The sequence below is a fragment of the Vespa crabro genome, chromosome 2 (assembly GCF_910589235.1).
Source record: "Vespa crabro chromosome 2, iyVesCrab1.2, whole genome shotgun sequence".
Lineage (NCBI taxonomy): Eukaryota > Metazoa > Arthropoda > Insecta > Hymenoptera > Vespidae > Vespa > Vespa crabro.
The window spans coordinates 6,217,999-6,245,498 of record NC_060956.1 but is presented as its reverse complement, the minus strand read 5'-3'; the positions used below and the strand labels follow the sequence as shown (position 1 = coordinate 6,245,498).

The 27,500-nt window shown below is 34.1% G+C and overlaps 1 protein-coding gene across 7 annotated transcripts in view; it reads left to right on the top strand.

Annotated features, from left to right (window-relative positions):
* LOC124422072 (uncharacterized threonine-rich GPI-anchored glycoprotein PJ4664.02-like) overlaps positions 1-27,500 on the top strand; it is a 67,110-nt gene that overhangs the window by 38,708 nt on the left and 902 nt on the right. For 6 of the 7 annotated variants that reach the window (XM_046958005.1, XM_046958003.1, XM_046958004.1 and 3 more), the window contains 3 exons: positions 2,917-3,567; positions 19,993-20,285; positions 20,414-27,500. The exon at positions 20,414-27,500 is cut by the window's right edge and continues 902 nt beyond it. In XM_046958005.1, the coding sequence (XP_046813961.1) occupies positions 2,917-3,567; positions 19,993-20,285; positions 20,414-25,096 (5,627 nt within the window). In that variant the 3' untranslated portion in view covers positions 25,097-27,500. Of the gene's footprint in view, positions 1-1,005; positions 1,800-2,916; positions 3,568-19,992; positions 20,286-20,413 lie in introns of those variants that run through there. The other variant, XM_046958009.1, reaches the window with a different exon arrangement.

Here is a 27,500-nt window from a genome sequence, read left to right as displayed (position 1 = left end):
CGACCCTGGACCCACCGAGATTTTATTTTGATCTAATCGTTTACGACGACAGTTTATCGCATTCGTTGAATTCATCGTTCTTACTATCTCATCAGAATTCGCCATAAGCTTTTCTTTTCGATGGATGGATGGATGGCAGGATGCCAAAAGGCAATGACGTTATCAACATTGTTTCAAGACTTTCATTCATAAGGACAGTTCATTCGTTTAGAACGATATTTTTAGAATTGGAAAGATCTTTTTTAAATTGTTTCTAATATTAATCCTTAAAAGGTATCGTCACGAACATCAGTCCGAGCTAACTTTAATTCTATATTATTATTGATATAGCTCGAAAAAAATTATTTTAAAATATTAGTTTTATCGTTCATGAAATTTTTAAAATAATATTCAAATAATATTATTCATGCGAAGGATGAAATTTCACAATGATAATCTATCGCTACACTGATAGTCAGAATTTGTACGAAATTCTTATATTTAATTTTTATTAAAATTTTATCCGTAATAACTATTAAAATGGTTAACAATATTCTATAAACAATTGATGCGTTAAATCTCGATTGGATCATTCACCTAAACGATGTTAACGCGTATAAATTCGAAAGTCATTAGTATTCTGTTCTCGCAATGTCTAACATTACTCTAATTCGTGGGATGATCATACACGCCCATTCTTTCATTATCTCGCTAAAACATTTGTAACACTTTCTTACAGAGTACAAGGAAGCTGATGTGATTGGTATGATTATGGCTATGAGTCAGATTCTAAAAAAAAAAAAAAAAACAGGAAAGAATTGTGCCAGTAATTCAAATAATTATTCTAAGGAAAAATTGAAGTAAATGTTCGAGGACAATAAGAGAGAGAGAGAGAGAGAGAGAGAGAGAGAGAGAGAGAGAGAGAGAGAGAGAGAGAGGTTGAAAAATAAATGAAAAGGGAAGAAAAAGACAAAAAAAAAGGAACCTCGTCTTCTTTAAAATAAACTTTCTAAATATCTTTCTAAAACAAATAGAGAAGAAAAAAAAGAAGTAGTACGTACTTTACGAAGGATAAAAATATTTCAAAGAAACGTCGAACATCGAAACGTATAGCTGTATTAGTTAAAATAAATTTACCGAGGAATAAACGAAAAAGAAAGAAAAAAAAAAAGAAGAAGAAGAAAGAAAAAAAAAACAAGAAAAAGAAAAAATTAAAAGGGAGAAAAAAGTAAGAGAAAAAAGTAAGAGAAAAAAGTTTGTGAATGATCACGAACTCAATCGGACTTTAACTTATCGTTAAAAATACAAGCGTCGAGTTTCGATTTTCTTTCAAAATCCACATCATTGATCCTCCCCGGTCTATCCAAAATTTTTATATTTTTCATCTATTGTAAAAGAGTGTTTATGGTGGTAGTAGTGATGTTGGTTGTGGTGAGTTAGGATGATGTGGTATGATATGATGCGGTGTGATGTGTGGTATAGAAAGGGTTGGCAGAGGAGGATAGGTTTACTTCAAAACGAACGTTTCTGCGAATGAAATCGTCTGGGTATCGGATCGAAGAAAAAGAACGGGAGCAGGGAGGGTAGTTGAAATAGGGAGGAAGTTGAAAAAGGAAGAGGTGGGGGGAGAAAGCGAAAAAAACCACACAGAAAAAATGGAGGAGGATGGTGGTGGTCGATGAGCGGCGCCCTTGTGAAAATCCGTCTGAAAGTCACGGGAATTAATATCTGATGGGAGCTAAAGAGAGATGGATGCTTCTCCAACGTAATAAAGTCACTGGAGCGTGAGCGAGAGAGTGGAAAAGCAGATGGAAAGCGAGGTGTGTAGAAACGAAAGAGAGAGAGAGAGAGAGAGAGAGAGAGAGAGAGAGAGAGAGAAAGAGAGAAAGAGAGAAAGAGAGAAAGAGAGAGGAATAGATAGAAAGACACAGAGATAGAGAAAGAGAGATATGGAGATAGAGTAAGAAAGACAGAAAGGTGCAGAGATAGAATGAGAGAGTAAGAGAGAGAGAGTGAGAGAAGGAGAGAGAAGAAATACGGATGAAGGACATGGAATGAAACGAGAGAGAGAGAGAGAGAGAGAGAGAGAGAGAGAGAGAGAGAGAGAGAGAGAGAGAGAGAGAGAGAGAGAAAGAGAACGTGTACGCAAGCGTCGATACGAAGAGTGCAGCGTGGGTCAATGCACCTGAAATCAGGGCCGCACGTCGTCGGGGTGCAGATTACGGGGGAAAATATTTTTTTCCACCCCTTGAATTTTGTCAAGCACTCATCGTCTCTCTTTCCCTCTCTCTCTTTCTCTTTCTCTCTTGTTGTCTCGGAAAATCGAACGAGTACGAGCGTTTTCTGCCTCATTGAAAAGAGGCAGTCATCCGTAAGTCACAGTATGTCGTAAAACGTGTGTCTATGTTTAAAATATATTTCGGACCTCCCCGATTGTTTTTCTAATCGACGAGATTCTAAGGAGAAAAGGGGTAACGTGATTGACGGAGCTAGAAAGATTGAATTATGTAAATCTTTCGATAAATTGGAGTCTTATTATTTATTTAATTTTTCTCTTATTTTCTTTTTTCTTCTTTCTTTTTTTTTCAAACATTTTTTAATCAGTGTCAAGTCATATTGATTTATATCGAGACAATTTTCATTTCGTCCAATTGCAAGAATAATGGCCCGTTACTAAAGCAACATAGATAAACCAAAGATTTACGTAATCGTGGTTTCGAGAAAAGTATGATTCACCGTTATCGAAACGATAATATTCCGTAATAGACGTGATCGCAACGAAACGATGTAAATAACAACGCTCGTTGATGATAAGTCAACGAATCAAAAGACTATTTAAAATATTAAGTCTTATCGACGATATTTGTTTTTGTATTTTTTTCTTTATTTCTTTTTTTTCTCTTTTTTTTTTTTTATTTACTCTTTTTTCTCTTTCAGACGATCCAAATTACGCCGTAACGAGCTTGATAAAAGCGGCCAAACACGCGGGCTCTTTGGACAACATTACAGCTATCGTGGTCTTCTTAACGGCACCAAGTGATATCGTAGCGAGGTCGAGCGACGCCAATTCTGTTCTCGTCGTGAAATCGATGAAAAACATGGCCGTGAACAATCCATACGTACAGAAGGATCTCAGCGATGGCTTGTTCTTCAAGCAGATGAAGCAATACCAACAGCAACATCAGCAGCCTTATGACAACGATCAAGAAGAGAGGCACGCTAATGGATCGGAAGAAACGGCAATGGACGACGGTGGTTTTCACGATGAGATAACAGGCGGTGGTGCTGATGGAAAACATGAAGAGAACGATGCCGCAGATTATATTTACGAGGATCTTGGACCAGAGACAGACGTCGATGCCGTCGATGACGTCGACAACGCGGACAACCTGGACAATTTGGAGAATGAAAATCCATTACTCGACAATGTTCCTTCTATTGCTGCCAATCTCTCGGATGGAATATTTCTAGAGGGAAAAAATATGCCTAAGTGTGATGAGAACAATTTCCAGGAGGAGAATGCAGCCCTAAATGTAACCCTTGAAACAACCCTCGACGACGACGACTCGCCGGCCAACAACGACATAAGTAAGCATTATTATTCTCTCTTTCTCTTTTTTTCCCCTCTCTCTCTCTACACTTCCTCTTTCTGTACTTCGCATTTTTATCCTTTAATGTAAATTCAACTATATACATACGTCGTTATAGTTGTTACATCGAAAATATTACATATCCTTATTCTCATATTATCCGTATCCTTTTATGATTCTATTATATTATACGAATATTATAATTTTTTTTTCTTTTATTACACGAGTTATTCTAAACTATACGAGCGGACGTACATAAATAAAGGTTTATGATAAAGGTATGCATTTTAGAATCGAACGAAGGCAACAGAACTATTAACAACGCTCGACCTCTTTGGACTTAATACAAGAACATTAAACTTGCAAAGGTATAATATAATCTATCATAAGGATATTGCGCTCGTTAATTACAAGAGGATACTATAAAATTCGAAAATAAATTTATCGCCGTGAAACGACATATGCGCGATCATATATATATATTTTATTTTTGAGAATAGATAGTTATTCTCGGAATATCTATCGTTGTTCTTTGTAAAACGATTGAATATTCTTAATCAAAATTCGTTTGAAATGTTTACCTTTTTTTTTTTTACAACATCTCATACATTAAATTAACGATTAAATTAATTTTTGTCGTACCAAGTGATAAAAATCTTTTACATATTCGTATTTATCTACCAAAGATATCTCGTGGTAAAAATTTACGTCGACGGCTCATTAGCCACCCTTTCGTTTGTGTATCCGTTACGTTTCTATATAGACGACTTTCGTCTCGGTCATTATTTCGAATTGTTTCTCGTGCGTTCGTGTTAGGCATACCTCTTCTTCTTTTTTTTTTTGTCTTTCACCGTCTCGGCAAGCTCGAGTGAGAAACGCAGTGCTGCACGCTTAAAAAGAACAAATTTTATGCTTTTCGATGCTATTTCGATGCGGAAAGAGAAAGAGAGAGGAGAGAGAAAAAGAGAGAGAGAGAGAGAGAGAGAGAGAGAGAGAGAGAGAGAGAGAAAGAAAGAAAGAGAGGCTACTGGAAAGAGGGTCGTACTTATTTTAGAAACGCTAGAACGAGTGTATCTCTCTCTCTCTCTCTCTTTCTTTCTCTCTCGACACGCCCGCCATGTCGTCGTCCTCGTAGTCGTTCGAAAAGAAAGATTCTTCATTTCTATATTCAAACTACCCGCTCTTTTTGCTCTTTTCTCTCGGTTCAGACTGACATCTACAGTACGTACGGTGTAATCACATGAAATATCGCCTCCCGTAAAAAAATCTCATTATCTCCAATATTTTAGTTCTGAGTTTTTATTTCCTTTTTCTCTCCTTTTTTTCTTTTTTTTTTTTTTTATTATTTTCTACTTATTCTTACTCCTTTTTTTAAATTTTTATTATGTATTTATTTATTTACTCATTTTTTTTTAATTGTTATTTATTTATTTATTTATTCTTTTTTTTTTTAATTTTTATTTATTTATTCTTTTTTTTTAATTTTTATTTATTTATTTATTTATTTATTTATTTATTTATTTATTCGTTTTTTTTTTTTTTTTTTTTTTTTTTGTTTTATAAATTATCATGGCTCCGATCACAGGTCGATTACATCGTCCTACTTCCCATATAGATATGTTATACACAAAAACGCGTTACGTCCAAACTCTTACGATCTTTCCTTTATATTTCACGAAGCACACTCTCGGCCCACTTTCCGCCTGTACCTTTGACTTTCACCACCTTGTGCCAGTCACTGCACTTCCTGCACTGATTGTCGTATGCCGGTTCGCGAATCAGACCAAACTCCTACGGCCTTCTCTCTTCTACACCGTGAATACCTTCTTCTTTTCCCCCATACTTCTTTCTCTTTCTCTCTCTCTCTCTCTCTCTCTCTCTCTTTCTCTACCTCTACCTCTATCTTTTTCTCTTTCTCTTTCTCTCTATTTCCTCTGACCGCTAGTTAGTCGATGCATCTCAATCACGAACGGATATTTGCTTTTAATTACTCACTAACCTAACCACTTTGCTACACGGTGAAATCCCATTTGCAATTGTTCGTTATTTAGTATTGTTCAATCGATTTTTTTTCTTTTTCTTTTTCCCCTCCCCCATCGTACGATTCCAATTTCCGCGTTCTCATTCGAAAAAAAAGAAAGGAAGAAGAAAAAAAAGAAAAGGAAAGAAAAAAAATGCAACGTCCAATCGATTCCTTCTTCTCTTTTCTTTTTTTTTTTTTTTTTCTTTTTTTTTTTTCTTTTACACACACATCGATATAGCTCATTGAGTAATCGTCTTGAAATTCAAAGATTTCTTTGTTACCGACTGATTCGTATTATTTTATCATTTGTTATTTTCTTATGTATTAAAAATCGATTAAATAATTTCGGGGAAACATTGCAATTGCTTATTAAGATTCTAAATCGCCGTTAACGTTCTTGTTAATTTTCGTCACGAGACTTTGTCGATGGAGTAGTAGAAATACCGGTGATGCCTCGTATACTCGGTCAGGAATCTTGGCCTGAATTTGACGCTAGCTCTACTGCATACCGACTAGTCTGTTCGTACCACAATTGGCTTGATAATTCTTTCATTCGATTATCATATAATTTAAATCGATTTAAATAAATTTACTTATTTATTTATTTATATTCATCATATACAATTTGATTACATAATTATCATTTATAACATAGATATATATATATATCCTTATCATTTTTATTATTTCATTTCAATTATAATTTTTAATTTAAATACTATTAATAGATACATATACATATGTATAACTTGAAAGTTAGAATATTTCCTGGCAAGCTTAAAATCTCTTTCATCGTAATCCATATCATCGCTCTATGTTCATTTAAACAAAGTAAACGAAAATTGGTCGTATCGAGGTTGTTAAATCGATAAAAAAAATCGACGAGGTGAAAGAGCGCGTCAGCGACGTTTACGTAGGATCTCGATCGAATTAGGCGCGTCTTAGTGCGCGCGCCGAGCAAACGAGAGAGAGAAATAGCGTGATTGGTCGTTGTGCCGGGAGGTCGGGACCAATCAGAATCGGTGGCGCGACTGGTGCGCGACGGTTTGGGCGGAGTAAGGAAGGGGGATTCCGGCAGTTGGTCTCTTCGAAGCCCTTACGTTCTCTAGCAAATGTGCGTCTTCTTTCAAAGTCTTCCTCACGTTGGTACTTTTGAAAAGTGTCGTATTTGCGTCGAAATATCGTCGTAAATCTATTTTATATCGCGAACGTTTTTCAATTGTTGTGTTGTCATCGTCGTCGTCGTCGTCGTCGTTGTTGTCATCGTCGTCGTCGTCGTCGTCGTCTTAGACTAGTGGCTTTTAAGATCGTGTTAAAACAAAAGGATAAATAAGATTTGTGAGTATTTTTCGAAGCGTCCTTCATTGAATATTATTATTCCATCTATTTTTGTTTGTGCGCTGGAGAAGAGAAGAGAAGAGAAGAAGAGATAGATACATAGATATATAGATAGATAGATAGATAGATAGATAGAGAGAAAGAAAGAAAGAAAGAAAGAAAGAAAGAAAGAAATGGAGTGAGATAGAGGAAGAGCGTTCGGCAAAGGTACGTTGGAAACACGTCCACCATACTCTCAAAGCAAAGGCTAGCCTACAAATTTAAATTTGGAACGGATGCCGGCCGGCGAGTTGTCGTCGCCGTCGTCGTCCTCCTCTTCATCATCATCGTCTTTGTCGTCGTCGTCGTCGTCGTCGTCGTGGTCGTCGTCCGAGAAAGAGAAAAAAGGCTCGTACGTTTTAGTCCCACTCTCTCTCTCTCTCTCTCTCTCTCTCTTTCTCTCTCTCTCTCTCTGTCTCTCCTTTACCAAGAAATTCTCGATCACCGCCTCCGCTACCGGTCTCTCGAGAATGTTCGATCGCGTGTGACAGGTGCGCACGAGAAACATCCGACTCTTTTACGGGAATTGGATTATTTATATTTTCTTTTTCTTTTTTTTTTTTTAGTTATCTCTCTTTTACTCATAATCCTCGTGGCTTCGTGTTTCTTTTTTTTTCTCTCTTTCCCTTCTCTCTCTCTCTCCACTCCTTTTCTCTTCACCCCTTCCTTCTCCTCTCTTCTCCTGACTCGCCCTGTCTGCATAGGCGTAGTAGCACTTTCCTACGATGCCAAGATCGTAACGTCTTTCTAACCTTTCTTTTCTTTTTTCTTTTTTTTCTTCGCTTCCCTTTTCTTCGTCTCCGTCACGCTCGGTATATCACGAGAAAGAGAGATAATGGAAGGATTGGAGAGAGTGAGAGAGAGAAAGAGAAAGAAAGATAAAAAAAAGGAAAGACGATGCACGCTTTGTAACCGTGTGCATAGGATAAAAGGAGCGTAGAGGGACGGGGAGGGATGAAGTGGAGTGGGGTGGAGCCACAGGGCTCGCGTTTTCTCTGAAGTAAGTAAGCGCGTAAATTTAATTCTCGACTGGTCCAAATTATCTCGTGTGATTTTTTTTCTTCCCTTTCAGTTAATGGCTACGACTATATATATATATATATATATATATATATAGTATCTTAGAATTTTCTTTTTTGTTTTTTTTTCTTTGTCACGTTATCGAACAATCTCGCCGTACGTCATAATATATATATATATATATATATATATATATATATAATATACATAATTTATGTATGTCTATATGGGTGTGCGCACGTATGTATATGTATATTTTACGACGATTCAAATAGTTCATTTTTTTTCCTTTTCCTTTTTTTTTTTGTCTTTTTTTTTCTCCTAATGTATACAACGTTAGAGATAAGGAAAAAGAAAAAAAAACGAAGATAGACCCATATTGGACATATTAAAAAAAAAATATGAACGATAACTTCAACGTTGAGAATAAATAATTCGAAGTTCTTTTGTTTCCCCTCTCCTCTCCCCTCGTATCGTAATCTTAGAATTTATCAAATGTAAACGTTCTTAGGTTGTTTTCGTTGTTTTCAAAAGGGATCAAATTTTGAGCAAATAATTTGTTGATTCCGTTGATGAAACATTTATTTACTTACTTTCTTTTCTTTTTCCTTTTTTTTGTTCCTCAATTATTATAAGTTACTGAAAACGAAGTTATTAAAAACATGCCGGTATTCAAACTAACGAAATATTGGTAGGCATGTTCATTGGTTGGATCACACTTTACTTCATTATATTCTCACACGAGCGCTCACAATATCTGCTTTCGTTGATGTTTCCTATCGGAAAAAGAATGAACTTATCGTATTTATTCGTGTTATATTCCGTCGACACGCGTTTGAAACCGTTCGACGAAATGTACAATGAAAGCTTTTCATAGGCGCGTGTTGGCACGTAGCAGCTAAGTACAATGTGACTTCACTATTGCTAGCCTTGAATATATGTGATGTCACATATCTACTTTAATGTGTGATACTACTTCTCTTATTCTATCTCCCTCCCCTTTTCTCTCTCTCTCTCTCTCTCTCTCTCTGTTTGTTTATTAAGTATCTCTAGCTAACAACTTTTTCTTTATTTATTTATAATTTTTTCACTTACATTTTGACAATTTTCACATTATTACTATTATTATTATTATTATCATCATCATTATCATTGTCATCATCATCGTTATTATTATTATTATTATTATTAATATTTATTTACTTCCTTTTTTTTTATATTATTGACAGGGATTTTTAGAATACATTAACCTAAAAGATGTTTAACAATGTTTCATGGTATGAATAAAGAGAATTTTCTTTTCTTACATTATCTTTAGAGATTGTCTCGAATTTCTATTTCTTCTTTTTTTTCTTTTCGTAATATCGTGTAAACTGTAGCGTTCGCACGAAGAAAAAAGAAAAAGAGAGAGTGAGAGAGTAAGAGAGAGACAGGAAACGACGGGCGACGTTGCCAATCATAGCAGGATTTTATAATACGCAATATTGCATTTAAGAGAGAAATGTAAAGAGTATTATATAAAAATAATTTCAAAAACGTGTGTCGCATTCATAGATCGCGTTCTGAGATTTCCAATATAAATTTGTCATTCTTCCATTGTTTTTTTTTCTTTTTTCTTCGTACCTGACTCTTCAAGAGGTTAGAAAAATCTCTCTTTACTATGTCAAAAGTAAATATAACTTAATACATGTGCAACTGAATGAATCATATACGTATGCAATACTTACAATGATTCATATGTTCCAAAAGTAGTTGCTTATTCGTTCTGTCTACTTGTGTGTTTTATATTCATGTTAATTGTGTGATGCATTTGAAAAAGACAACGGATATTTAGAACGAGATACGTAAACGAGAAGGAGGATTTTGGGTATGGCAACGATGCGATCGATCGAGAAATTCTTAGAAACAATCATAATAATAATAATAATAATAATAATAATAATAATCGAGATCGACGGTCCTAAACCACAAAATCATGTACGATTCTTAGAAGTGTATGAAAAGGGACGATTATTTTTATTTTCTATATTCGAGGAAGAAATACATAGCGCTATTTCCTTCTTCGTTTTTTCGGCTTTTTCTTATCGAAGCACAAAAGGTAAATACAAACTTTGATCGATATTTTCGGAATGATTAATTTTTAAACGAACAAACGAATAAGATGATCGATGTTTTTGAAACGATTTATTTTTCTCGCAAGACTTTTTTGTCTCAAAAACAAAAAAAAAAATTTCTTCAATTATTTTTATTTTATTTTATTTTATTTATTTATTTTTTATTATTATTATTTAAAGAATAAATAGATAAAATAAAAATAACCGTCGGTCGGTAAATTAAAATTTGTAAGCGCAAAGAAACGAGCGGGGAAAAGAAAAAAGAAGACAATAACAAAGAAATTATCTACCCATTTTCATATAATTTCTAATAGACTTAATAATAATCTTACGACAGTTGGTGCATGTTCGACTTGTGTATTATATACGTCACACGGCTCGTACATAGCGTTCTCTCTCTCTCTCTCTCTCTCTCTCTCTGTCTTTCTTTCTTTCTCTCTCTCCTTCTCTCATGTATGTATATATACACACGTGTGTATGCACGCGTGTATTTATAGCGATACTCAAAAGCTTCAGGACTATTCATGCTTATATGTTTCTCTCTCTTCTCTAGTAGTTACGCATACATGCATATTTACGTACATATGTAGATTATCAAGGGAATATATAAGAGGACGCGCGTACGCATTTTGGTCGCCGTGAAATTGCACCAGTGAGAGCTGCACCCGAATTTCTTTTTTAAGTGTGCAAAAAAAAGGTTGTTAAAAATTTTTTACAAAAAAAAAAAACATATATATATATAAACGCAATTATGCAAAAAACAATTTAAAATATGGACATTCATTTGGTAAGAAGATTTTTTATTTAATAAATACATAAAAGAAAAGTTTTAATGTGCTGAGGAAAAAGAAAATATATATATATATATATTCTTTTTATTATATATTTATATATAATTATAAAATATATATATTTTTCTTTAATCATTATATATATTTGCTTAAAAAATCTATACCATTCTTGTGACAAACTTTGCGAATTAGTATACATCTTTTCTTCTTTTTGCGAACGCTTGTAAAAGTAAAGTAAAACTTGTGAATGAAAAAAGAAAAAAAGAGAGAGAGAGAGAGAGAGAAGGTAAATGTAAATTGTGTAGAAAAAATATCGTGTAAAACGAGACAGAGACCTATCCAGGTGTACATCGAATGCACGCGTTCCGCAGTGCCGTACTAAAAGCAACTTTCGTGGGGTTGGGGGGAATTGGACACTGTCGAATCTAGCCTTCAAGGAGCCCGTGGCGATTGCTCCCTCTGTGCATATATTCCGCCACTGAGATTAAATATTACGTTGGTTATAAATTCGGGTCATTGAGTTTGATCATCCTGGGTTTTGGTCGTTCTTCTTTTTTTTTTGTACGCGTGTGTGTGAGGGAGAAGCCATGGTCTTTCCTTTCGTTGTCCGGTCGCCGGCAACTGATGGACAGTGTGCACGCAACTAAATGATGGTGGAGCAGAGCAGAAACTAATTGGATATATATGTATATATATATATATATATATATATATATTGGATACACACATATATACATTTATATGTATATATATAAAATATAAAATATGTAAAATTTTATATATATATATATATATATATATATATATATATATATGCACGGACACGTGTGTCGTCGCTCTGGTCGATGTGCATCAACTTACTTTGTCGATCCTAATCGAATTATCGTATTATTATGTATCTTTCATGTGTGAAAACGACGAACTTGCTATTTCTCTCTTCATGTGTTCCTTTAGAACTTCTCTCTTGTCGTTACTTAACAGGTACCGTTGTCAAAACGATCTTGGCACGATCAACACGAACACATTCTTATTTATATAATTAAACACATTTAATCGCTTTTACATGATCGTATTGACATCGTTAACATCCAACAATAATGAAATATTTTCTAATAATCGAAGAGATTTTTTTTTCTTTTATTTTCTTTTATTTTTATTTATTTATTTATTTTTTTTTTATTTTTTTTTTTTCTTCATAGTAACTAGTCATCACAAGTCATAACGATCAGTTAGTTCCGTCAATCAGTCTCCGTCGTTTAAAAAAGAACATATCATCCTGTCATCTCATCACGTGACTCTATATCGTTAACGTCGACAATAGTAAAGCGTATAATAACTGAATATATCTTTTCTTTTTTTATTTATTATTTGTTTTTTCTTTTTTCTTTTTTTCTCCATACAATTCATAAAATCTAATCGAATCTCAACTATCAATCAGCGTCCTCTTTTTCAAAGTATATCTTTCGCTATACCTTATAACGTGACTAAAAATCATTAACGTCGACAGCAACAAAACGTATATAATAATCGAACATGGTTCCTTTTTTATCTTTCATGAAAAGTAGTCCAATTCCAACGTTCCATCAGCCATCTCGATGCTAAAAAAGAAAAGAATAATAATAAAGAAAGAAAAACATCTTATGCTTTAACGGGTGATTTAAAATCGTTAACTGTCAATAATAATAACAAAAATTTTTATAATAATGATACATTTTTTTTCTTATTATTATTATTGTTATTTATATATTTCTTTTTTCTTTTTTTTTTTTTTTTTGTCATTACTTTTTTCTAACTCATAGAACATAGTCTAATATCAATGACTAATAAGAACCGATAATTTTCAAAGAATATATTTCTTTAACGGCGTGACTCAAAATGCAAATTTTTGGAAAGAAACGAGAAGCAACAATTTGAAGAAGGCTCCTCGTTTCGTATGCACGCTCCTTCAAGGTTACGATGTCTATTCTCGGCGCGTGATTCTCTCTCTCTTTCTCTCTGTCTCTCTCTCTCTCTCTCTCTCTCTCTCTCTCTCTCTCTCTCTCTCTTTCGATACGAATGAAACACCACCCTATCGTAGAAAGAGGAGCGCACACCGGTCGAACGATCGAACCTCCGGCAGTCTTGCACGCGATTCGCGCCGTATCAGTGAACTACTTCGAGTACATATATTCTATTTTTAACATCGTCTCTGCTATTTTCGTACTCCATCGTTTCTTCTCTTTCTCACGGATTCCTTAAGCGCACCCTTTATCTCGGCGGTTTTCACTTTTCAACATTCTTATATATATATATATATATATATATATATATATATATATATACATATATACGTGTATACAAACATACATACATATATACATACGTGTTCCTTATATTATTTTACGTATGTCGTTTACATTCCGTCGTTTCGGGTCGATTGTAAGTAGAACCAAGTTACATTATCGACATTTCTTTATCTATATATATATATATATTTTTTTTCTTATTATTATTCTTATTTCGTCTCTCGTTGCATCTTCGAAAAAAAAAAAAAAAGGAAGAAAATTGTAACCCGATTTGAAACGCGTCCCACACAATCATAAGTCGTTTAATTTGTTAGAGATTGAAAGGGAGAATGAGATAGAGAGAGAGAGAAAGAGAGAGATGATCTTGTTTTTCAATAGCTACACATACATTCTTATGCGTATCGAGAGCCGACAACTTGCTACTTGCACTTCGTCCTGTCCTATTCCCAACGCCAATGAAATTTATTATCGGCAATTAATGTTTCTCCGATAGGGATTAATCAAAGGAATATATGTGTGTAATGTGTGTATGTATATGCTTTAAAATGGTCCAAACACGAAATTACTATGATGAATATATCTCTTATTCAATATTTTTTGTTCTATTATATCGAAAAATAAAAATAAAAATAAAAATAATAATAATAATAATAATAATAATAATAATAATAATAACAATAATAATATATGTGAAAATATATTACTTTTATAAAAATTTATTTTTCATACAAATTTTAATAATTTTTTTTTCTTTTTTTTTTCTTTTCTTTTCTTTTTTATTCTTTTCCCGTTGGAAACAAAAGTAAGGTTAGGTTTTCAACGAAGGATTATATATATATATATATATATATATATATATATATATATATATATATATATAGAGGGAAAGAGAGAGAGAGAAAGTGTTATCTTTCGAGCGAAGTTCTTTTTACTTTACATCGGAAGTTACGTTCGTGATACAACAAAAGAAAGACGTTTTCGATAAACGTTAATGGTAGTACGTGCATTGTTCGCTCACAAACCCGATAGTTTAGTTTCTCGAGACTCTTCGCATAATCATTGTTATCGGGGTCTCGCAAACGGTCGTAATGTTTCGTTGATTCGCATGGGAATCACATGATGTTGTTTCTTTCGTGTTTGTTGTCGACATTATTTCCAATAGGTTTCTGACCTAGAACTCGTAGTATTATTAGAAAATAAATTTTTCTCTTTTTCCCTCCGCTCCTTTTCTTCTTTCTTTTTCGTTCAATAAGTAATTTCGAAATTTCCATTACTTTATATATATATATATATATATATATATATATGTGTATATATAATTTTCAGTAAATAAAAAAAAATATATATATACTAAAAAATCATCAGTAAGAAATTTTTACATTACTAATTGATCCATTCAATAGCATCAGACCATTTAAAGAGATCAGAAGATTTTTGAAATAAACTCTTAGGTATGTGTGTGCGTGTATATATACACATTCAATATAATACATCAAAGAGAAGAGCATAGTAAGGAAGGGGGTGGGGAGAGTATTCTCTCGTATCGATCAGAACCCATTTGTGCATTGGTCTAGTATATTCTATAGAAAGCATCCGTGTGCTGCCTCAACGAATTTCTGTTATGTCAGTATTCTTTCTCGCATTGGTTGAAACCGGACTTCCAACGCGCAGGAGAGGTCCAAAACCATTGGCGTCGATCTTTTTATTTTTCATTTTTATTTTTCTTCTTTCTTTCTTTTTTTTTTCTTTTCCATTTTTATTTTTTTTTAGAGAAAGAAAGAGAGAGAGGGGGGAAGGGGAGAGAGAGAGTCCTCGTTTTCGTTAAAAGAGAAAGTTGGATTGGATGTCTCCAAATGAGTATTCCATTTTATTTCGACATTACGATCTTTTACGTGCGACGTACTCGCGGAATTTCACGAAGACGAGCTCCAATCTAAATTTAGATACACCACTCTCTTTCCACGTATACAACGCCGTTGCTGACCGACATCGAATCTTTTGATTTTCATCGAAACGTTTTTCTTATTTGGTTTTTTTTTTCTTTTTTCTTTTTTGGAATTTAACGAGCGAACGAACGAACAGTAAAAAAAAAAAAAGGAAAAAAGAAAAATAATTACAAATATAAAAAAGAAATTAATAGAAATATTTCGAAAGAAATGATTTATCTTAAAATGTAACTTTTTTCGAGTCGGCGACAGTGAGAAGTTGAAATTTTATTTTGTTTGGAATTTAACAAAGATGAAGGAAAAATAATGAGATGACGTAAGAAATTATGGATCTTAAAAAAAAAAAAGATTTCTAATTCACGCCGGTTGAGTTGAAATTATTTTTTCCTTGAAATTTAATAAAAATTAAAAAGAAGAAAAAAAAGAAGAAAAGAAAAGAAATAAAAAAGAAAATAAATAAAAATCTGAAATCAACATAAGAAATTATATAAATTTCAAAAAATGTCTTTTCGAATCTACGCCAATGAGAAGTTGGAATTTTCTTTTGCTTAAAATTTAACAAGAATAAATACAAATAAAATAAAATATAATAGAATAAATAAACAACATAAGAAATGATGAATCTTTCAAAAAATAAAAAAAAAAAGATAAAAAAAAAACTTTTCGAATCGACGCCAATGAAGTTGGAATTTCTTTTTCCTTTTTCTTTAAAGCGTCTCTCTTTCCCTCCCTCCCTCCCGCCCCCCCTCTCTCTCACTCTTGATGTCAGTTTAAAATTAGCTCTTCTCCCTTGCACTCTCCGCACATACGACCGATACACATTGCACTGGAACGTAGGACTCGGGGAAATGGTAAAGGAGTCAAATAAAAGGACCGAATGAGAGGCGAAAAGAGAGAGATGCTCGCTACATGCCAAGGGTCCTTTTGGAACGAACTCTCGTATATTTTTCTTTCTTGCAGTACGTACAAACGAAGAAAGAGAAGAGAAAAAGGAGAGAAAGAGAGAAGAAACGAGCCAGTTCTTCTCTTCCTCTTGCTCTCTCTTTCTCTCTCTCTACGTGGATATTGCAATTTCCCATTTAGCAAGTTGAATTTTAGGCTTGTATAAGTAATGAACCTTCCGTTAAAACGAAAATAGGAACTCGATAAATACATAATAATACAGCTTTTTGGCAATGATTAAGACAACGATTAAATTAACAATGAAAAAAAAAAGTACGAAGATCACGGAAATAGATGTTGGTTGATACAAAAAAAAACAAAAGGAGAGAGATAGAAAAAGAAACAAAAATTTGCACACATATACACACACACAGAGGAGAATTAACGTGATCTCTTTTGTATATATTGTTCTCACGTGCCAGACGTTAAAATCTAGTTAACGATGCGTGCCAGTTGCCAGTTAAAAGGAATGAGAACCTTATAGACGACGATATTTTATGGTTTCTCGGTGTATCCCATAATGGCATCGACTATAAATCATCGTGTCAGAAAGATATATATGTAGAGAGAGAGAAAGAGGGGGGAGAGAGAAAGCGTATATATATAACCGCAAGTATGCACACCTTCGATGATACGCTTCCGCATTTTTATTAGTCGCTTCTTCGAAACTCATTCGAGAACAATTTCATTCATATCTTGGAAAAAGTTAGATAACTCGACTGGATAGATAAAGTATGTATACATACACATAAGTTAGTGCGAATGCACGATGGTGAGAATGAATGGTGTGTAGTGGTGGTGATAGCGATAGCAATAATGGTGGTGGAAAAGTAGTATCAATAACAGTGGCAGTGGTAATGGTAGTGGTAGTGGTGGTAGTAGGTAGAGAGAAGTTGGAATTAAGAGAACGGGTTAAGCGAGTGTTCTTCGCGTGGGCGGTTCCTTTTTTTAACATCCCTTAAGCCTGTTTCCAAGCATATTCCAGACGAGTATTAAAGTGAAGCCTAGTGCTGCTGCCGTTAGGAGTGCCCCTAAATAAAGGATTTTCATTATTCTCCTTTTGTGGTTTGGACCATAGGGAGCTTTCTATTTCTACGTAATTCTATTATTTCAATACGTTCATGTGTATGTGTATATATATATATATATATATATATATATATATATATTTATGTATATATATAATATTTAATATACTGTGTATAGATATATTATATAGTATCTATAATAAATCTATATTTATAGATAGATTAAATAGATATAGATGGAGTAGATTAGATAGATATATAGATATATAAATATTATATTTATATATAACTATAGTGTGTGTGTCTGTGTGTATGTATGGGTGTTTTATGATATATTTAAATAAATATGTATCTACAGAACTACAGTGTATATATATATATATATATATGAAACATTTCAGATTTAAAAATTATTATTTAAATCAATGATCTAATATTAAAAATTTTTAAATAAATAAATTCATATATATATATATATATGTATATAATATATAACTCGATAAAAGCTTAATAAGATTTAGGAGAGAAAAATTAAAATTTACTATAATTTATGTGAAAAGAGAAAATGTCAATGTCCGATAAGATTTTTGGCTAGGTTTTTATCCTGTGCGTCTTTACGATAAGGATCAATCCCAGGGACATGGTTCGTTCCTACAGGAGATGAGGTGCGACTGTTGCTATACGGTGCACAGGTGGGTGGTGCCAGGGACGAGGAGAGAAGGGGGTCCACCAGGGGAGCTCTAGACTAGATCGATAATGCATCTCTTGGCGGGCGTAGTTCCTCTTAGTCACTGCTGATCGCTCCTCCTGAGGAGTGATATCCTCTCTCTCTTTCTCTTTTTTTCTCTCTTTCTCCTTCTCTCTTCTGTGCCCTGTGTATATTCACTACGAATTTGTGAGTAAAATATACTTTTTCATCGTCCATATCTTTTTTTTTGTTTTGTTCTCCCTGTTTTTTTTTTCTTTTCTTTCGTTTTTTTTTCTACCTTTTAATTGCGCTCGACAAATGTGTTGTTTTCTCGATATTTATTATGCATTATCGGTATTTTTTAGAACATTAATTGTCACTGTAACTCGTCCTTCAACGTGAACGCGCTCCGTTTGTGAGAATGACTTTATTATAAGGTGGTCGCGTTGTGCCCCTGCCCCCTCTTCTTCTCTTCCCCTTCCCTCTTTCTTCAACCTTCCTAAAAGTCCAATCGATAGTTTATTGCTCTCATTCCTCTTGCCAAGGAACGCCATGAATCAAGATATTTCTGTCTAGACTGTGTTAATTCGCTTTTTCTCTCTCGTTATTCACTGACCTGTACAACCTTTCTTCGTTCTCACCACGGTTCAAGGTTAATTATACGAACGATACTTTGGTGATAATGATCCGTGATTTAATTATGGATTTAATAGTATACGAATTTGTATAAAAAATTTCTCTCCCTCTCTCTCTCTCTCTCTCTCTCTCTCTCTCTCTCTCTCTCTATTTCTCTCTTACTTTGAGTGTTATCGATAATTGTGATTAGAAAATGATGACTTATGATGGAACAAAACGTGAAGTCGTATGTGTGTATATATGTATGTGTCTGTGTGTGTGTATCTCTGTGTGAAAACAAACAAAATTGTGTGAAAGCTTTTTGGATTTTTTTCCGAAACGTACTACGTGTATTATATATATATATGTCCTTTTGATTTTCGAATTTCTTGTTAGGGATAATTAGAAAACAAAAAAGAAAGACTATTTAGAATTTTAGTCAGTGCCGTTCTTCGATTTTTCTTTGGACATAAGGCGTGGCTATGTCTCGGATGTCTGGTTGAGAAGGTTTCCATTGTCCAATCTCAGATCTAATCGAAAAACTATACTTAGGTTGAAAATTTTGTTTTTCTTTATTTTATCTCTTTTTTTTTTCTTTTTTTTTTTTACTACGAATATCTATGCATCGCGAGACGAGAATAATAATTATTCGGGTGATAATAATTAATATTATTACAAAAGGATTAATATAAAATGATATAATTAATTAAGATGTCTGTAAAGTTTGTCTTATAGCAATTTATATGACTTCTTGCAAAATATAAATCCTCTTTTACGAGGTAAGATGCATATTATGTGTATACGAGTGCAGCCATGCATTAAATAGCGTAGGATTCTTTACCGTACCGTATCACTGTTCTCTTACGAAATACGTATTACGTCTTATAATGCAACGAAAAACTGTGATTAAACTTTCTACATAGATCATTTAGATTTATTCTAGCTAACCGTCTATAACTTAATATAATTCGCAAATCACACACACACACACAGACACATTGTTTTATTTTATTTCATCGCTTAAAATTTGTTTCATATCCGAAGCTTTTAATATTTTTTATATTATTAGTTATATTTTGTATATTAAATATAACATATACTATATTATTATTAATATAATATTATATGAAATATTACTATAAAAATTGGGGTTGGGGTAGACAGAATGAGGAGTATGAGTGTGTGTACAAATATATTCTGTAAAATTATAATAGTATATATTACTATAATATGTATGATATTTATATAGATTTAATATACTATTACTATTAAAGAATATATAAATAAACATATATACAATATTATAGTAATACTGAAAATAATAATATTACTAATATCGTACATCGCTTATTACTATATATATTATATTCTATGTAATATATAGTATAGTGTTTGTACGCGCGCGTGTGTGTGTATGTGTAGTATTATTTTAATAGTATATAATTTTTACATTAAATAATTTTAGTATAGAAAATAAAAACAAACGAACAAATTGTTTGTTATAAAGAGTTAAATATGTGTATTTAACTACTATTAGTGTGTATATATGTATATATATATATAAATCGTTAATTTGTACTTATTTTTATCGCAGAAGCTCTTCAGCATGCACTGTTACCCGAGGCGGATAACGTAGCGGATAGCGAGGATTCCGAGGACGAGTGGAATTACTATCGTGTTGGGCCAAACAAAGAGAAAGATACAGCTGCATCTTCCGAAGAGCTCAACGAAATAAAAAACGACAACGAAAATAAGAACATTGAACATCTTGACGAGGATAACAACGTGGAGGAACCATCTCGGTCTCCAACGTCCGAACATAATAGTAGCAGCGAATGTGAGAGTCAAAAGGGGGAGGAAATATTACCTGAGCTTATTAACACTGATGTAAGACGACTGATATAAAAAAACAAAAAAAAATCTTTAATCCAATAATTTCTTTTAAAAACATATAATATTTATCATAGACAGTTACAAAAAAGAAATTTTGATCAAATTAATTTTATTTATTTCAGATTAGCGTCGAAGAAAATAAAGAATTTGACTCTACGTTCGTAAAACTAGAAAAGGAAGAGGAAGAAGAAGAGCAAAAAGAAGTTGAAAAGGAAGAAACCGAAGAGAAAGAAGAGAAAGAGCACGGTTTTGTAGAAGAGGAGGAAGAGGAAGAGGAAGAGGAAGAGGAAGAAGAAAAAGAAAAAGAAGAGAAAGAAGACGAAGAAAAGGAAAAAAAAGAGGATAGAGGAGGAGAGGACGAAGAGGAAGTGGATAAGCAAGAACAAGAGGAAGATATGGATTTTCAATTGAATCCTAACGCGGCCGAATTTATTCCGATCTCGCCGCCTAAACGTCAAATTAAGCTCAATACCATAAACGATAGTCTCGTTGCAGGTTCTCCTTTGAAAACTATAGCGATGGACGATATTAAAGTGCCGAGTCAAAAAGAATTTGACGAGGAAATATCTGCCAGGCCTCATGAGATCGAAGAGGAAGATTCATCCCCTAATGGCGATCATACAACGCATTCCGATTATGATTTTTATACGGAACAACAAAAAATAATTAATCCATTATCCACCGCCGCCGTTGCTGCTGGTTTAGATGAATCAGAAATTTCTTCGACCAAAGCCGAATACGGGGATGAAACGATGAGCTTTCTATGTACAACGACTACCGATTTACATAAAACTGAAATTTCCACGATGGAAGAGTCCTTTGGGGATTCCGACTGTGACATTTATAACAGAGATAATCCAATGACGATGTCCTATGCTCCGTGTGATTTCAAAGCGGCCTTTAATAAGGAAGTAGATTTAAATGCTGTTCACGATTTAAGCGATGGGGATTTAGAGGATGAAAATTATTCCTCTGAAGGACGAATTCCCCAGTCACCGAAGGCAATATTATCAACGGATATAGAAGAACGTCATACGGAATTTGATACGTTGTCTAATGGTGACTCATCTAATCAAGTTCAAACATCATCGTTATTATCAAAGGATGATAATACTTTCTTAAAGTTCGAAGATTCGGACGAACCGAAAACTGCGGAATTTATTCAAGTTGAATTGGAACGTCGTCAATCGTCTCCAATCAATTCATTATCCGAGCAAGATTTTTCGAAGGAAGATGATGAAAAAAGATCATCTTCTTCTTTGTTGTTAGATAATAAGGACGAGATGGTACATGTTAAGCGAGATAATGAGGAAGAGAAAGAAGAAAAAGATAAAGAAAATGAACGTGTGGAAACACCGAAAGAAGCGGAATATATCGACGATGAAAAAGATATCGCAATGGACAATGATATTGTCACGAGTGGTGACAACGAGTTTCTCGTAGACAAACCGGTCGAAATTGCAACAGATCTAATTCAATCCGAAATATTACAAAATACGATATCCCAGGAAGAGCAGCATAACTTTTTGTCGTCTACGATCGATGAATCATCAAAATTAGTTTCTCCGTTTATGCCATCGATCGAAACAGAACTCGTAGATACATCTCCGAATCTATTGAAAAATGATTTAATCGCTTCCACGGAAAATCTTACGTTAGTTAATAAAGAGGAAGATCGTCCCATTATGGTTTCTAATTTATGTTCAGACGTTTCAGAATTTCAAATGAGTAAGAGTTCCTTCGATCCGTTTGCTTCTGGAGAACCAGCATTGTCTGATATATCTTCGAAACCAATACTTTTAGACAATTCAATGGACCTAATTGCACAGCCTGTTCCAACAGAACATCACCCAGAATCCTCTTATCTACCGACTCTTATCTCTTCTGAGCCAATCTTCAACGATCGACCTATCGAGAATTTGTTAGACCTTAAAGAAACTACCACTGAAGTGCCTACGACAGATCACATCGAAGAAAGCAAAGCCGCAGAATATCCTCAGTCTTCTTCTACTTTCGAAGATATTACAGAAAAACCATCACGACTTATGGAAGAATCTGTATGTCTTTTTGATACAAATAAGCATATTGATTTAAGTCAAGATATTCATCTGAAATTGGAAGATTCCTCGGAGACAAAGTCTATTGACAAAATTGAAATCGACGATAATGAATTTGAAAAAGTCAACGAAACGGTCGCATTAAATTTATCAGAATCTATACAAGAATTTACAGGTTTGGAAAAACAATTAGAACCTGATAATATTACACCCGAGGAATCTCCAATAACCGAAACGGCTCCAACCATCGAAGATAAAATCATGGCAGAAGATATTGTCGAACATAAGGAGTCTCCTGTACAAGAAACTGTCGAAGAAAAATTACTTCTAGATACGAAAGAAAAAGAAGTAGAAGAAGAGGAGGAAGGATTAGAAGCTAAGGAAGACGCAGAAATTGTACAGGTTGCGGAAACAGCAAAGCCAGTTGCTACTACAGAATTAACAGAATTTTCAAAGTCTACAGAACTCGTGACATCCGTAGAAAATATCGAAATTGAAAAAGCTTCGGACGCTTTCGAACTAGTAACACCTGTAGAAACTACAGAAATATCAACGCCTACAGATACTGAAAAAACTGTCGTTTCTATGGACATCGTAGAAAGCGAGGTACCCGAGAAAATTGTAGAAATTACGAAGCCTATAGATACTACTACCATGGAAATTATAGATACTCCAGAAGTTGTAGGACCTGCAGAAATCGCAGGTACTACAGAAATCGCAGGTACTACAGAAATCGCAGGTACTACAGAAATCACAGGTACTACAGAAATCGCAGGTACTACAGAAATCACAGGTACTACAGAAATCGCAGATACTGCAGAAATTGCAGGTACTGCAGAAATCACTGAGACTGCAGAAATCAAAAAGACTGCAGAAATCACAGAGACTGCAGAAATCAAAAAGACTGCAGAAATCACAGAGACTGCAGAAATCAATAAGACTGCAGAAATTACAGAGACTGCAGAAATCGCAGGTACTGCAGAAATCACTGAGACTGCAGAAATCGCAGATACTGCAGAAATTTCAAGTATTGCAGGTATCGCAGAAATTGCAAGAATCGCAGAGACTGCAGGAATCGTAGAGACTGCAGGAATTGCAGAGACTGCAGGAATCGCAGAGACTACAGGAATCGTAGAGACTGCAGGAATCGCAGAGACTGCAGGAATCGTAGAGTCTACAGGAATCGTAGAGACTGCAGGAATCGTAGAAACTACAGGAATCGCAGAGACTGCAGGAATCGTAGAAACTACAGGAATCGCAGAAACCACAGAAATCGCAGAGACCACAGGAATCGCAGAGACCACAGGAATTGCAGAAACTCCAGGAATCGCAGAAACTGCAGAAATCGCAGAGACTGCGGATACTGCCAAAACTATAGACATTTCTGAGACTGTATCGGTAACACAGGATGTAGAAATACAAAAGATTACCGAACCTGAGAAAGTGGAAGAACCACAAAAGACCGAAGAAGAAGCAGTTGTCGAACCATCAGCAATCGAGGTAACCGCGACAGAAGCTATCGTGGCTGCAGCTGCAGTTACTACAGCAGCAGGATTAGTCACGACAGTAGCAGCTACGAGCACGAGTAATAAAGCCAAAGCAAAGCCTACGACAAAATCAATGAAGCCTGGCAGCAGTGCAAGTACTACTAAAGCTGCGGCACCAAAGTCTACTCCAACTTCACCATCGAAGACTGTCTCCTCGACAACAAGATCAACGACTTCAGCGACAACAACGAAAAAGCCGGCCGGAACTGCGGCAGCTCGTCCTAAACATCTCGATACAGCTGGCACCAAGTCTCAAACTACTACTAATGCAGCAAAATTAAATGCGACAAAGACTGTATCGACTAGCAAAACATTAACAACAGCAACGTCAACGACAAAATCTGCTCCTGCGCGTCCAAGCAGTTCCCTTACGAAATCAAAACCTGCACCAGCTTCAGCGAGAAGTAATACTAGCTCGGTAGAAAAGAAATCTGTTCCAAATGGCGACGTTAAATCTCTTAGTAAGACAACAGTCACGAAAGCTGCTACCAAATCGACTATTACGTCTACGTCTACCGCGGCCAAAGTTAGTAGCACAAGTAAAACTACGACGGGTTCGCGAACATCGTTTAGTACGACGACGTCGACGACGACGACGACAACGGCACCAACAACTGGCAAGTCAAGACCGACTTCCGCTATAACAGCAGCTAAATCACCGGCTAAATCAGCTGGTACAAATGCGGCTAGTGGTTCATTAAATGCAACGAAATCATCTAAAGCAACTTCGACTAGTAATAATACGGCGAAGGCACGTACTTCTCTTGCAAAATCACCAATGATCGACAAACAAATCAAGGAGACTGCCAATAAGCAAATTTCTATGGCACGTACCACGAGTTCTCCTATATCTAAAACCACAACGCGTTCTTCTATGTCCGCTACTACTATCCTTAATACTAGTTCGACCACGAAACGTTTGTCGAGCCAAAAATTAACTAGCACGACGACAACAGCAGCACATTCACCAGTGAAGAAGGTTACATCGAAAGTTGCGTCTGGACACTCGTCGGGTGCTACTACTAAATCTTCGTCGACGACTAAAGTGAAAGTAATGCAAAATGGAACGGCGGATAATGTTGAAATCACTAAAACAACAATAATAACAACAAATAGTAAAAATGAGGATGACGTACCTGAAAAGGATTTGTCGCCTGTAGTCGCACACACCGATAACCAGTTGATTTCGAGTGCCGATTGAATGACTCGACGATAAAAGAGCATATCTTGTATCGATCCGCTGATTATTATAATACGAGCCCGAAACCCTTTTAAAATTACGCGGATCGTGATCGTTACATACTATAATAATACTTTTTTTTCTTTTTTTTTTACTTTTTTTTTTTTTTTTTTTTTATGTTTTATTCTCATGAGAAGGATTTAAACGAGATCCACATCGTCCTCTGGTAGCGTTTTAGGGAACATTTATCGAAGGGAGAAGTTTTTACTCTACTTACATAAATATTAATCTAATATATATATATATGCGCACATACACACATATATATATATATTATATATATATATACGTAAAATGAACACACGCATACACATACACAAACACATATACATACATTTACACGTAATGAGAAAGAAGAAAAAACACAAAACAAAACAAAAAATAGCCCACACTTGGATCTGTTTTAATCTTGTGACAAAGAAACGACATGCAACAAACAAAATTTTATTGCATACTCTTAGCTTTCGACTGTTTCGGTTGTGTGCCGCAGCAAAAAAGGATTATATATCCAATTTAGATATCTAAATCGGTGAGGAAGAAGAAAAACGAAAAGAAAAAAAATAAATAAATAAATAGAAAAAGATACAAAAAAAGAAAACAAAAATAAAAGGAAAGAATGAAAAGGACGATAGAAAAAGAGACAGACGGACAGACAGATAGACAGACAGAGAGAGATAGAGAGAGAAAGAGAAAAAGCAAAGCGGGAAAGATGTGCGAGCGTGATATGTGTGAATGTACGAATGAAAGATAGATAGAATGAAAGGGCGAAAGAAAGAAAGAAAGAAAGAAAAAGAGAAAGAGAGAGAAAGAAAGATTCTGAATAATTTTGTTGTGTAAATAATCGGATGTGTTTCTCGAAGTGATTTATCGTAATTATCCCGTGGTCTAAGATTGCGAAAAGTCATCTGGTGCTCGTAAATGGCCCCGTAGTTCACAGCAGACTCTATGTCCTACGAAGAATATATAGCCAAGAGAAAAAAAAAAGAAAAAAAAAAAAGAAAAAAACACATTGTCGTATATTAATAATGGCAAAAAAATAGAAGAAGAAGGAGGAGGAGGAGAAGAAGAAGGAGAAGCTTACGCATCGCACTTTCATACGCTAATAAAATCGACGATATCGAATAAGTCGCCGGCATATTATTGCTCTTAACGTATATAACGAGACCGGACGGTTTTTTTATATTTTTTAATTTTATATGTGCATTATATAATTGATAAAGATTAGTCGTCGTATTTTATGAAAAAGAAACGCATATATTTATTTTTGTTTGTTCCTATTTCTGAAGAGAGAAGAGTTGAGAGTACATTAAGAAGGAGAGAAATAATAATATTATTATATAGCTTTGTCATCGTATTACATTACACACGAACACACACATATATACAAACACACGTACTATTCATCTGTGTACAGCACCTTTATGATTTATTGTGATACCATATATATTATTAAATAAATCCAAACAGTACGAAGTCACACACCAGTCGAATATCGTTTAACAAGATTATATATAATATATATATATACATATATATATTATATATATATATATATATATCTTTACTTATATACATATGAAACTCTCAAAGGCTCCCTACTAATTTTCTACTTTGTCTCTCTTTTTTTTTCTTTTCTTTCTTTTTTCTTTTTTCTTCTTTTTTTATTTTTTTTTTTCTTTATATTCTTTTGACGATCAATGACGCACAATTGATAACAGTCGTGTATCGTTTATGGCTGTTGACCAGCTTTTTCTTTTCCTTTTTTCCTCCCCCTTTTCGTTTCCTTTTTACTTGCTTTTGTTAAGCCCTATGGGTACATGAGTTTTTATTTCATTATTATACATATAGCACATCTAAAATATTATTCTCTTCGTCGTGCTGTTAAACAAGTCATTTAATAATTCATTATTACGGAATTATTTAATCTCTTTTCAACGTAACCCCCCCAGTGTCTTGTCTTATAACGAGAAAAAATAATCATTTTTCATAATAATTTTTTTAAAAATGCTTTGCTTCTAACATTCCAATTATAATCCTTCTTTTTATAGCTCAACTTACTTTCACGTATTCTTCTTTTGTTTTTTATTTTTTTTTTATTTTGCATTGTCGGCAAAAAAAAGAAAAAGAAAAAAGTATTCCCTCCTTCGCTTTTCTAATCTTTATATTTAAAGGTAAGATAGTTAATGCGAATGAATTTGTTTACATCATTTTCATCCATAACACTCCTGTGTTTCCATAATATGAATATGGATATATTAAAAACTAGTTTATCATTTATTTGTAGAATGCGAATGTTAGAACGTTAATCAAATTAATTTTTTCAGTTCAATGTTAATACGTTTCTTTTAAAAAGTGTCATTGATTT